The sequence below is a fragment of the Chrysemys picta genome, chromosome 13, assembly GCF_011386835.1.
Source record: "Chrysemys picta bellii isolate R12L10 chromosome 13, ASM1138683v2, whole genome shotgun sequence".
Classification (NCBI taxonomy): domain Eukaryota; kingdom Metazoa; phylum Chordata; order Testudines; family Emydidae; genus Chrysemys; species Chrysemys picta.
In genome coordinates this window covers 52,975,559-52,987,646 of record NC_088803.1, presented here as the reverse complement: position 1 = coordinate 52,987,646, position 12,088 = coordinate 52,975,559, and the positions used below count along the sequence as shown (strand labels likewise).

Below are 12,088 nucleotides of genomic sequence, written 5' to 3'. Positions count from 1 at the left end.
TTTTGTCAGAGGACTGGGCCCCTTTCCTCTGGTCTCCGCGTGGAGCAGAGCAGGGAATTCTGGAATCACTCACTAGCCTCTCTCAGGTGGGGGAGGGGGAGCCAACTTCTCATTATACCCCAGTCACGCTCCCAGATCCATACAAAGCTGCAATTACAGCCGGGAGCCTGTGCTGAAGGCTCTCCACTGGAGGATGGGGGCTCTGCAGCTGATGGGTTAAGAGCTCGCTGGCAGCCAGAGTCCCCCCCACAGCCCAGCGTGCACCTGGACTTGTGCACAGCGTTTGCACCACGGTGATATACACTCGGGGGGGGGGACGGTGCCAAAGGAGGCTGCAACGGGGCAGCCATGCTGCCTGCACAAAGCCTGCCTTTGCAAGCCGACCAGCATTGCCATATGCAAATGGGAATGGTAATAAATATGTATCAGACACCCTCCCACCTGAGCGCTCAGGCTGAGGTGCAATCACAGAATGCAAGCAGTGACTGATAAAAACTCCCTAACGCAACCCCCCATCGGTCCCGCCAGCGCCTCCACCCACAACATTAGCCAATACAGGCCAGATTTGCAAAGGATTCCACAAGGCAATTGTGCATTGATGATGTGCGTGTAATTGTGAGCATATTATGCACGTGCAAATCTGGTCACTTCCCTTGGAAATGAAGGGAACTGTCCAAGTGCAGGAGCACGTTTCCAATCTGCAAGTGTAACAGCCCTCATTGAGCATGCAATCTGGGTGCACAATTGTGCACACATTTATTTGCATGCTAAACTGTATGTTCAACTTGCTTGAAAATGTGGTGCTAAGGCTTCTTCAAAGCCCCGAAGGGAACAGCGTCCAAACTGAGCCTCTAGCAGGAGCTCGGTCCTATGCTTGGAGCCACCACTGTGAACGCACGCTCACACACGGAGTGGATGGGTCACCAAACAGTGCTTTAAGGAAGGCTTCAGAGCCCAAGGAGGGCAATCAACGAGCCCGGGAGCCTTCAGACAGGTGGGCCCTGCCCCTGCTGCTCCACGTAAAGCTTTGCGCATGAACAAAGCATGTTGCTGATACGTCAGTTGCTCTGTTGCATAAAGTGCCAAGCAGGCGGGATATGTTCCTAAATGCTCAATTGGCCAAACACGCTGCCACATTCACATGCACTGCAAACACCGGGGCTGCCATTCTAACATCCAGGGAGCTACACTAATCGAGCTGCAATCAAATAGTCCTGTTGCACCCAGAGTTACCCAATTTGCACGTGTAACCGAGAGGCAGTGGATACAAAGCCAACGTTTTTTACTAAAAGCAATGGGCCAAATTCATCCGTGGCCTAACTGCACTGAAGCTGTGGTGTTACGCTGTGCATGGATTTGGCCAAATGGTTGCACGTATGATTTTTCAGGCACACTTGTTGAACCTACATTTGAAGACGTGGCTGGTGTTGGTCCACTGTGTTCCCACGTCTCACCCCTTGCGACCCTCACACTCTGTGGGCTGGGTTGCCAGAGCGTTACACAGTGGGGCCAACACTAGTGATTTTATTGCATGTCTAGTGACAGCGGGTGTTTTCCTGAAAGACACAGCTCCTGGAGTCAGGTGATTACTTGAGACTCTCAGCTGTCATTATTTTTAAAAAGTCAGTTTCTACTCTTTTGCGGTTGCAGAGGAAAGCCTGAGCACACAAACCCCAGAACCTTGGAGGCAAAGCCAAAGAACCTAACGCTAAGTCAATTTGAAAACTCATGATTGTTAAAAGCCAGTCTCGTGACCCTGAGGCCTGACGCATGATTTTGGAATAGCTGGGGCTGGCAATGCTGGTTACACCCATTTTATGCCCCTAAAACTCCAGAGCTCGTTTCTCAACACGATGCCTAAAAACAAGACGTTCTTAGGGCTCCTACTGGTAAAGGCCAAACCTTGGGGCTGGGCTGGGCAGCGCCTGCAAATGACATCCAACATCTACACGCTGTGCCTGGGTCCGTCCCTGGGCGAAGGAGGGCGGCCAGGGGCTGCAAGTGGCTTCCAGTCAGGTCTGATCACCACTACTACCGATGCAAGCCTGGTCACCACCAGGGCGGGGCCAGGACTGCCCAAACTCTGGATCGGAGAGTTCAGATCCGGATCTTGACTCTGCAGCGTCGGCCTCTTTGTAAATAACAAGCCTGCAGTGGAGACTCAAGAACAGGAGATAACTGGATTCTGTCCATGCAGTTACCTCAGTCTCTAGCTTCCTGGGCTGTCTGTGGGAGTGCAACAATGAAACCAAGCCATACTGGGGCAGCTGACTCCTCCAGGGGGGATCAAACAGACACCAAGGAGATGACTCCTTAGCGCAGGGAATGAAAATGCATGGTGGGCTAGAAGCAAGAGCATCGTGTATGGTGGTTACAACACTCGATCGGGAGTCAGGTGTTCTGGATTCCAGTCTTCACCAATGTTCCCTCGAATTTTTCCCATCCATGTGCGGAATGAATTTTGTTATGTGCACCAATATGGAGGTGATGTGTGGCGAGGGTGGAGCTGAGGGGTTTGGAGTGCGGGAGGGGGCTCAGGGCTGGGGCAGAGGGTTGGGGTGCGGGGGGGGGAGGCGAGGGCTCCGGCTGGGGGTGCAGCCAGGGATGAGGGGTTCAGGGTGTAGGAGGGGGCTCAGGGCTGGGGCAGAGGGTTGGGGTGCAGGGGGGTGAAGGCTCCAGCTGGGGGTGTGGGCTCAGGGGTGGGGCCAGGGATGACGGGTTTGGGGTGCAGGCTGCCCCGGGGCCATGGTGGGGAGAGAGGACTCCCCCACCCCTCTCTCCTTGCCAGGGCCACCCAGAGGATTCAGGGGGCCTGGGGCAAAGCAATTTTGGGGCCCCCTTCCATAAAAAAAAGTTGCAATATTATAGAATACTATATTCTCATGGGGGCCCCTGTGGGGCCTGGGGCAAATTGCCCCACTTGCCCCCCCCCTCCCCCCGGGTGGCCCTGCTCCTCGCAGCAGCACCTGGGCTGGGGGGAGAGGTGCCTCTCCCCGGCCGCAGCAGCTCCGGGGCTGGGGGAGAGCATCTCTCCCTGCCACGGCAGGTCTGGGGCTGGATCCTCGGGAGAGGTGCCTCTCCCCGGCTGCAGCAGCTCTGGGGCTGGGGGAGAGCATCTCTCCCTGCCGCGGCCCTTGATAGGCTGCTATGCGGCCTTAGGTCCTCACTCTGCCAGAGACTCACAGTGTGACCTTGGGCAAGTCATTGCCCTGTTCCGTGCCTCAGTTTCCCCATCTGTAAAATGACGACAGGCCAAGTTCAGCCGTGGTGTAACTCACTGGCTGCAGTGACATTACCCCAGTGTGCGTGTGTCCCAGTAAGACCTCCCCCAGAGGGTGGGGTGGGCCTGCCTGTGGCATGGTTTGTCAAGTGCTCCGAGACCTTCAGCACACGGGAAGCAGCGAGCGCTATGAGCGCGTGTTGGGGTTGAGCGCCCGCTGCTTTGATTGTGCTGAGGGCTGCCCCGCTCACACCAGGAGAGTTACAAGAGACCAGGATGACATCGCTCTCCGCCCTCTGAAACCCCACTCTTTTCACCTCGCTCCCCGCCACCGCCCTCCTCTTCCGGGCCGTCCGCCCCTGCCCCAGGCCCCAGAATGGGTCAGTGCTTTGCCAGCAGAACCCAACTTGCAGTGGCATGGTTTGGTTTGACCTCCGTCCTTTGCCCGGTGTCCTCGCTGCCTGGGGCGGAGGGTAGGCTCTTCGGGGCAGGGACCGGGCGGGTTTCTGATCTCAGGAAAGAGCCACGCCATGTTAGGAGGAGGAGGCGGCGAGTCGCAAGGAGGGGACGCCAGCGACGACAAGGGCAATTCGCTTGCTTTCTTCTCTCACCTGTTCCCTTCCCCCAGAGCAGGGTCCCGGCGCACAGCGCTGTATAAACAGAGGCTTGGGCATTGCCCGCCAGGCTGCACCATGAATTTGGGGCTCCGTGTCCCCCAGGCCTGCGGCCATGTCAGCCCAGGGCTGGTTCAAATCCCAGGTAAGTGATGTGGGGAGCAGGGGGTGGGATCAGGAGAAAGTTTGACATTCTCTCTAGCAACCCCTTCCTCGGGGAAAGCCTATTGGGGGATGCAAATCCTTCATTCCTGCCCTGCACCCAATGACGCGCCTGCCTGGGCGGAGCCTCCCATTGACAGAATAAGCACCTGGGTGTTTACACTAGAGGCGTCTGATGGTGCAGCCCCCAGACTGCACACGAGGGGCGGAGAGCGTCTGGGGGAGCCAGCGCTGGCTGACAGCTCGGCAGAGCTGCAAGAGAAGGCACCAGAGAGAGAGAGACGGGGAGGGCGTGCAGACAGCATGCAGTGCGAGGCACTGGCTCTGGCTGGCGAGCAAGGCAGGCGCTAGGGTGCAGCGAGACAAGGAGCAGGCACCGGGAGGCAACTGGCTGGGAAAGAATAGGAAGAAAGAGCCGGCATTCTTTTGACCAATTTATTTTGTATCGATCCCCTTCCCCCTGCCCTGGGGGGCTCGTGCGCTGCTGGGCCCCCTGCATCGCTCCGGTGCAGTGCCGAGCCGGTGTGTAGCACCAGGAGAGACCGTCTTGGGGTTAATCTCACAGTCCATTGATTCAGGAGCCAGCCTGCTTCCCGGCCGGCCGGCGGAGTGAAACATCTCAGGGAGGCAGGGCAGTTTTTTGTAAAGGTGCCAAGCCACTTCCATCAATTTCCTCGCCTGCTGCTTTGACGGACCGAGTTAAAAGGGGGCAGACGGGCTGAAGAACCTTCCCCAGCCCTCAGCAAGCAGAAGATTCTTCCTCCTCCTCTTCTTCCGGACAATGAAAATAACCCTGGCTGGCGTTTAGCTTCTGGGAGCAATTCTTCAGCAGCAGCAGCAGCAGCAGCATGGGCCAGCAGAGGACCATGAGGAGCCGTGCGATCGAGTCCAAGAGGGAGGTGTGTCCCCAGCTAGCCACCAAAGACTCCCTGCTCCTGAAGGAAGCTGGCACCAAGGGCGAGCCTGCCTGGTGCAAGACGCCGAGTGGCCACATCAAACGGCCCATGAATGCTTTCATGGTGTGGTCGCAGAACGAGAGGCGGAAGATCATGGACCAGTGGCCGGACATGCACAATGCCGAGATCTCCAAGCGCCTGGGCAGGAGGTGGCAGCTTCTGCAGGACTCGGAGAAGATCCCCTTCGTCAAGGAGGCGGAGCGCCTGCGGCTCAAGCACATGGCTGACTACCCAGACTATAAATACCGGCCCAGGAAAAAGGGCAAAATAGGGGCCAGCAAGTCCCGGCCGAGGCTCCCCGTGAAGATAAAACCATCCGTCCTCAGCCGGGTCACCTCCAGCAGAAGGCAGCCTTCCAAGCATGACTCCAGCTGCCAGATGGGAGAGTCCGCACTCAAGATGGAAGAGGACCTCCTAGAGGTGCGGCTGTCGGAGACGCCCTTTGAGGACTGCCCGAAGGCGCCCGGCAAGGAGTTCTGGCACATGGTCCCTGCCGCGCGGGCAGCTGGGGAGAAAAGGAGCAAGACGGATGACTCCGTTGAGTCCCGCCAGCCGAAGGACCCAGAACCCACCGCGCAGCCCTTCCCGGAGCAGGTGAGCTCCCCAGAGAGCGGGTCCCCCTCCCCGATGTCAACCGCATCCCCGCCTTCCTCCTTCTCCTCCTCTGACGAAGAGCTGGAGGAAGAGCTCTTGGGTGTCCTGCCCGGGAAAGCCCAGCCGAGTGCAGCCTGCGGACCCCTGGACTGGTCAGTCTTCGACAAAGACCTCGACCTTTTCCCCTTGGGAGTCACCTCTCACTTTGAGTTCCCGGACTATTGCACTCCGGAGGTGACGGAGATGATTGCTGGGGACTGGCTGATGTCCAGCATCTCGGACTTGGTCTTTACGTACTGAGTCCCGCGTTCGGCAGGTAACTCTTTTCCACAATCAGGTCGTATCAAAAAACAGGAAGAAAAACCAGCTGTTTACATGCAGGAATCAGGTATTTTGCCTTGAACACATTCAAAGGCAGACACTCCCGATCACCCCATCCCCCGCTGCACACACCCACTTCTCCCAGCGCTAGTACAGTCGCCCTGCTCCGGTCCAGAGCCACGGGGGCTGCAGCTCGGTGGCTGGGCTGGGCCATCACCTTTCATTCCCGAAGCCTGGGGGAGGATGGGGCTTGACACGGCCTTTATTTTGCCATGAAATGTGACTGTCTAATCAGGTTTTCATTGTGAACCTCTCTTCTCCCGTCTCCCCTTCCCCCACCCCTGCTTCCAGCTGCTGCACAGCTCTGCCGCCATCCATCCCTCCACTGCTGAGAGACACTCCCCCCACTCCATCTCGCTTCGACCCCAGATTTTTCCCTCCTGCCCTCTCTTGCTAGCAGAGGCCACCCACCCCCTCCCAATGAATTTTCATGCCCCTTTCCTCCTTCCCCGCTCCTTTGCATGTCTGGGAATCACCGGTTTCCTTTGCTTTTATTTCAGTGCATTGTCAAACCTGCCTTCGTTTTTCTCCTCTTCCTTCGAACAGCCCTTGGGAAGAGAGCCCAGCCGGGTCCGCCCATCCCCGGGTTTATAGGGATGTCAGGGAGCACATACAGCTCACGCTCTCCCACCCTTCCGATACCCAGTTTTATTGGGGCTCCGGCGGGACAAGCCTCCGTCCCTGCCTAGTTGCAACGGCGCGCGCACGCTCCCCGCAACTCACTTTGGGAAAGAGCGAAGTTGCACGCACGTGATTTGCACGTGGATCCGAGAGGCTGTTGTTCCTCTCTCCAGACTCTCGTGCAGGCAACTGCGCCGTGCGGGGAGCCCATTGCGAGGAAGGACCCTGCTCCCTGTTAATACGGGACGTGAGCCAAAGGCAGGGAAAGCCGGCACATGTTGCTTCCTTCTGCGCCGCACCCCGATATGAGCACCGAGTGGCTGAGCCCTGAGCCCCAGCATTGCTGGCGATTCGCCCACACCAGCCCGGCGCTGCTCAAGATTCAGACTCAAGCTCCTGTCTGGTCTTGGCCAGCGGTGCCGGTCTCGCCCATGCCCCGTTCTGATGACTTGCCCAGGGTGAGGCGGCTTTGCGGGCAGTGTGCCGATCCAGGGCTTGCTGGGGAGGGGAAGCCACAGGGAAATCTGCCCTAAGCGACCACCCAAAAGGGACCAACAACAACAACAGAGCCAGATGCCTGGCTGAGCCGGGGCTGTAACTGAAGGTCGAATAAAACTGTCCTGCATGCTGCATGGGGATGCTTCACAATTCACAGTGCCTGCCTCCTTCTGTGGAGCTGGGCCTTAGGGCAGCTTTCCCTGCAGACTAGTGACCTGGGGCTTCCTGGCAGGGAATGCCCGGGCTGAAGGGCTCTTTGGCTCGGATTTTCCTTGCCTTTGCTAATGTCTCCTTCCTGCAGTAAAACCGCCTCCTCCTGCTGCTGCCTGGAAACATATGGCTGCAATGGCAGGTTCGGATTTAAAGGCACGGTACAATGCTGCAGAAGGAAGGAACCTTTCTGCCCAGGTATGAATGTGCTTTGTTCGGTGGCCCTAGAAAGGGCCCGCGCTGCTCCCTGGCCACAACCTGAGATTGGGGGGTGATGCTGCAGGGAGCGGGTCCCCAAGCAAGATGAAATCCCAGTTGGCTGGAAAGGGTGAGGGGGCGGGGCAGGTCTGAGATCGCGTTGTCCTGTTGGTGGCTTGGGACGGGACTTAGCCCTGAAGACACCCCACAGCTATCCGCCTTCAGCTCGCCAGGGTCTCCTCTGCCCTGGATCCCACCCCAAAGTGAGGCAGCCCCTGGGCCATCTCTCAGGAAGGGGAGCACCCTGAACACAGCCATGCTGGGGTGCCATATTGCTGCAGAATTCGGGGCAGGGCTTGTCCCCTTGTTTCTCAGCGGCTCTGTCTCACCTGTCCTGGGCTGTTTCTCAGGTGGCCGCTTGACTCTAGGTCAGAATTCCCCAGTGCCCACAGCTGGGAGGATTTCCATTCAGACTCAGCCGAAGCTCAGAGTCCGGAGTCGCTCGGGTATGAATGGGATCTCCTTCCCTAGGAAACTGTCTAGCCGTATGAAACAACATGATTCCAAAAGTCCAGGCTCTTAATGCCGGCATGATCTTCAGAGATGCCTAGCACCTACCACCTCCGCTGGGAGCTATGGGTGAGTGGTGCCTCTGAAAATCAGGTCCTGTGCAGGGCCACATGTAGATCTCTATTGGCTTTTGAGTCAACCCGCGATCCCAACCCGTGATCTAAGTGGCTTTAGTTTAAATGGCCCAGATGTTAGACTTTAAACGGGGACAAGTGGGCGTGTTCAGGAAGTCCTTTCCCAAGGACATTCCAACCCCCTATTCCCCAGCTGATCAGCTGAGCTCTCGGGATATTATAGATATGTGTGTGTGTAGATATGGATTCAAATTTATAAACTAGGTTTAAAGAGCACTGAGACCATAATGCAAATATGCAAAAAGCAAGGGATCCTTACTGAGCAGAACAAATGTTTCCCATATCAGCCTCACCTTTCCTTCTCCTGCACCGAGGCATGCAAGCCGTTAAAATACAATGCCGTGAACAGACCGTAGCAAACCAAATAAACCCATGGAAAGCCACACGAATTACAGATGCTGCCCGAGATCCCCTGCTCAAGGCAGCCCATTCACCTGCAGTGGCATGAGGCGGGGACACTACAGCCCATCTGCGTCACTCATGCAGAGCTTTTCCCCCGCAGCTTCCTTCCCCCCCAGGCAGAGGCCAGACAGGCCCATTGTAATGAAAACCCCACCCCCCTTCCCTTCCCAGCAGGGCACCTGGCAGGTCAATGATCCCCAAGGGTTTTATACCCACACAGAGGACGGCCTGCCTTTAAAGGACTTGGGGGGACTGGCCCTACCATCACTTCTGATCCTCAGGAATCCAGACGCTGAAGTGCCCTCTGCACATGCTGGCTGCAGGAGGGTCTGTCCCCTCCAGCGCTTTCCTGGACACCCAGAATCCTTTAGGATCTAGGGGCCTTCTTGGAATTTGTCTCTTTTCTTGCGTTGCATCCAAGCAAGGCATGAGACACCCTTGGTGGTGACTCAGCTCTGCCCAGCAGTGGCAGCCCCCGGGCGCGCCCTGCTGCGTGCAGGGCCCTGTGCTGGGCTGAGTCAGAGGTGGCCGGGTCTTTACCCAGTGCTGTAAATGGACCTTTCTGGGGCTGGTTCTGCCAGCCTGCTTCCAGATGTCACCAGAATCCACAGCCTGGCTGCCCTGGCGTCAGCCCTCCCAAGGTGAGGAAAGCAAGTCAGCAACTTGAGAAAGTAACATATCCCCTGAACACAGCCGGTGCTGGGGCTGGCCCTGTCCCAGTGAAGCCCCGGCCTTCAGGGGAACAGGTTCGGACTTGGCTGTTTGGAAGGAGAAAGTGTTGGCTGATATTCACAGCGATTGGGTGCTTTCAGCTCCCAACGCGTTCTCGTGGCAGGGACTGCAGGGTTGCCAGTACAGTGCTCCCAGGCAGGGCCTTCCTGCGACCCAGGGAAGTGGACCACTTTTTTTGGAGCAGGTGGGATGCAGGTTCTGGGTGTTTCACTCCCCAAAGCATGGCCCACGGACTCTCTTAGCTTGTAGGGATCAGACACTTCCCATGCACCAGTCCCTAGAACAATGGCCGTGGCCCGGAGGGTAACTTTTAAAATGAGCATTGACTGTTCAGGAATACGCCCGCAAACCCCAGGCTCTGCTGTGAACTGTCTTTGCTGCCAGCACCACCACTGCCCATGACCGGTGCTGTCCTCTGAGACCCCCAGCCTGCAAGCGTTCCAGACAGGCAGGTCCTCGTATCCGTTCAGAGCCCCACTGCATGGGGGTTTTCTCTTGCGGAGCAACTTGCAGGCTTGGGAATGTCCCACTGGCAGGTGCATGCAGTGACTCTCACCAGCAGGCCGTTCTGGTGCAGTCATGGGGCCCCGCCTGGCCTGAGGGGTTTGAGTCACAGATCACAAGGCAGGCGACACCCGAAGAGCAGCAGCATGCTCGGAGGAAGTGTGGCCAGAAGGGCTGTACACGGAGGGGCTCTGGGGGTGTGCTGGGTAAGGGGTATTTGCAGGAATAGGGGTAGCTGCTAGCTGGTGACACCAGTTGGAGGCAGTAGTTTGTAGGGCAGTCAGCAGGTGCGGTGCAACCAGCGAACACACAGCATCTGCCTCGCAGCCAGCCCGTGGATCTCATGTTTTCTTATAGCCCCCAGGTCTGTGCCAGTGGGCTCAGAGCGGAGGGAGAGCAGAACAACCAGGTCTACCGGGGCTGATGGGCTGCGTCTGTCGAAGACATTTTAGCCAGTGACAGGAGCCAGGGTTAGGAGCAGATCAGAGCACTGCAGGGGCAGTAACAGAGACTCAACCAGTGCCACCCTAAGGTGCATGGGCTGAGGTGGCTTGGCTGGGCGTGTGGGTGCTGGGGAGAGTATGTGATACACGTCCCGCCTCACCAAGAGCATCTTCTGCTCTCTGCCAGCCCAGCGGCTCAGAAGGCCTGTCGGGAAGGGGAGAGCAGAATGGACAGGGTGTGGGGGCTGCGTCCTCACCCCCTCGCGTGTAGGAAGAGGTGGGTTTCATTGGCCAGCTGTTTTCCCCTCCCCCATCCCTGCAGCTCCCAGGCATGGTAGGAAGCCACTCTGCTGGGTCCCTGCGCATGCCCTCTTGCAGACCCCTCCCCCTACTCTGTGTGTGGGGGGCTCAGGTAGAGGGAACTCCAGTCTGGAAGGATTACTGCAAAACACAGAGCAGAGCCTGTCCTGGGCCAGGCTCGCCTCTTCCTCTCAGGGGCTGCCCCCAGAGCTACAGGCCAAACCTGCCCTGTCCACCCCTGATAGAGCAGGTTCTCTCTGCCCCTTGCGGGGGATGCTGGGCTCTCCCTGGCCTGGCCTGAGAGATCCCCCAGGGAAAAGCAGGCTCTGGTTCCAGTCACTTTACAAACCATCAGGCTAAACCTTCCTCAGGAGCAGGCCCCAGGTAGGATCCTCTCTACAGGGGCCTGATCATAGCGGCAGAGCCCGGGCCCGGAAGGAGTAAGCGGGACGGTGGGGAGAGGGAAATTGCTACTCTTCAGCCTCCTTCCTCCTGACTTTAAGCACAAAGAGCATTTGCTTCCTCTCCGCTCCCCCTTCCTGTCGGCTTTTCTTGTTTTCCTGTGTCAGAGGAGAAAGAGTTGTGACCCATGGTGAACTGCTGTGACATGTGGTTTTAGTGCTTTAGAGACGCCCCCGCGATTTGACTTCTCTCTCATTCTATCGCTTGGCTAGTTTCTGCTGTGACGATCCTTTCCCCGCGTCCCTGCTGCTGTGTGCGCGCGTGTGTGTGTGTGACACATTCGAGTCATCGATCTAGATAAATAAAAACTTGTCTCAGGAACAAACTCCACGGATTGTGGCCAGCAGGGCTCTGGGGATGCAACCCCCAGCCCTTTTCCCAAACCTCCTCCCAACGCTTTACAGTTGTCAGCAGGTGTCGATGGAGAAAAACTCCAGCCTGCAAATGGTGCTACAAGCGCTCTGGGTTTTCTTTTGTATTGTTGTGTTAGTGACGAGGTTCCTGTATCTGTTGTCTTGGAGAAATAGGCTTTTAGATGAGGGGAATAACGGCACTTGGTACATCCGAACAGTGTGTGTGAAATGTCCCGGACTGGTTATGTGAAAGCTCAGCTGATGGTTATACTGATTGTTGTAACTATGGAATAAAGTGTATTCTTGGTCTGCCTCAGGTGCTCTTCTCACTCGGTTTGTGCCTCTGTTTCTGTCTCAGCTCACCTCCACTGCCAGCCTGACCCTAGTGTTACACCACTGGTTACAACGGAGTTACTCCTGATTTACACTGCCGTGAGAGCAGAATCAATCCCCCCTCTCTTTGCACAAGAACCCCTAGGAATAGCCTGCCCCTTTCTCTGATCCAGCCCGCTGAACCCCGGTTTACCAGCCCCACGGACACCACAAAATCAGCCAAATCCCGCAAGCCATGTGCTTACGAGTCCAAATAGCACCATCCACTCATACAGAACCATCACCTCCAGGGGCTTTACAAACAGGACCCACACACGCATGTGCACATAGGGCAGGGAGCGAAGAGGAAAACTATCCATTTGAAAGCGCAATGGAGACGTGTAAGGAAGCAGCATGTAATG

General features: G+C 57.1%; 1 protein-coding gene across 1 annotated transcript; it reads left to right on the top strand.

Annotated features, from left to right (window-relative positions):
- Window positions 1–3,763: 3,763 nt before the first annotated feature.
- On the top strand, window positions 3,764–11,667 carry SOX12 (SRY-box transcription factor 12). The gene has a single exon (XM_024108917.3). It carries the CDS (start codon window positions 4,845–4,847, stop codon window positions 5,844–5,846), a length of 1,002 nt encoding a protein of 333 aa, XP_023964685.1. The 5' UTR covers window positions 3,764–4,844; the 3' UTR covers window positions 5,847–11,667.
- The last annotated feature ends 421 nt before the right edge of the window (window positions 11,668–12,088 follow it).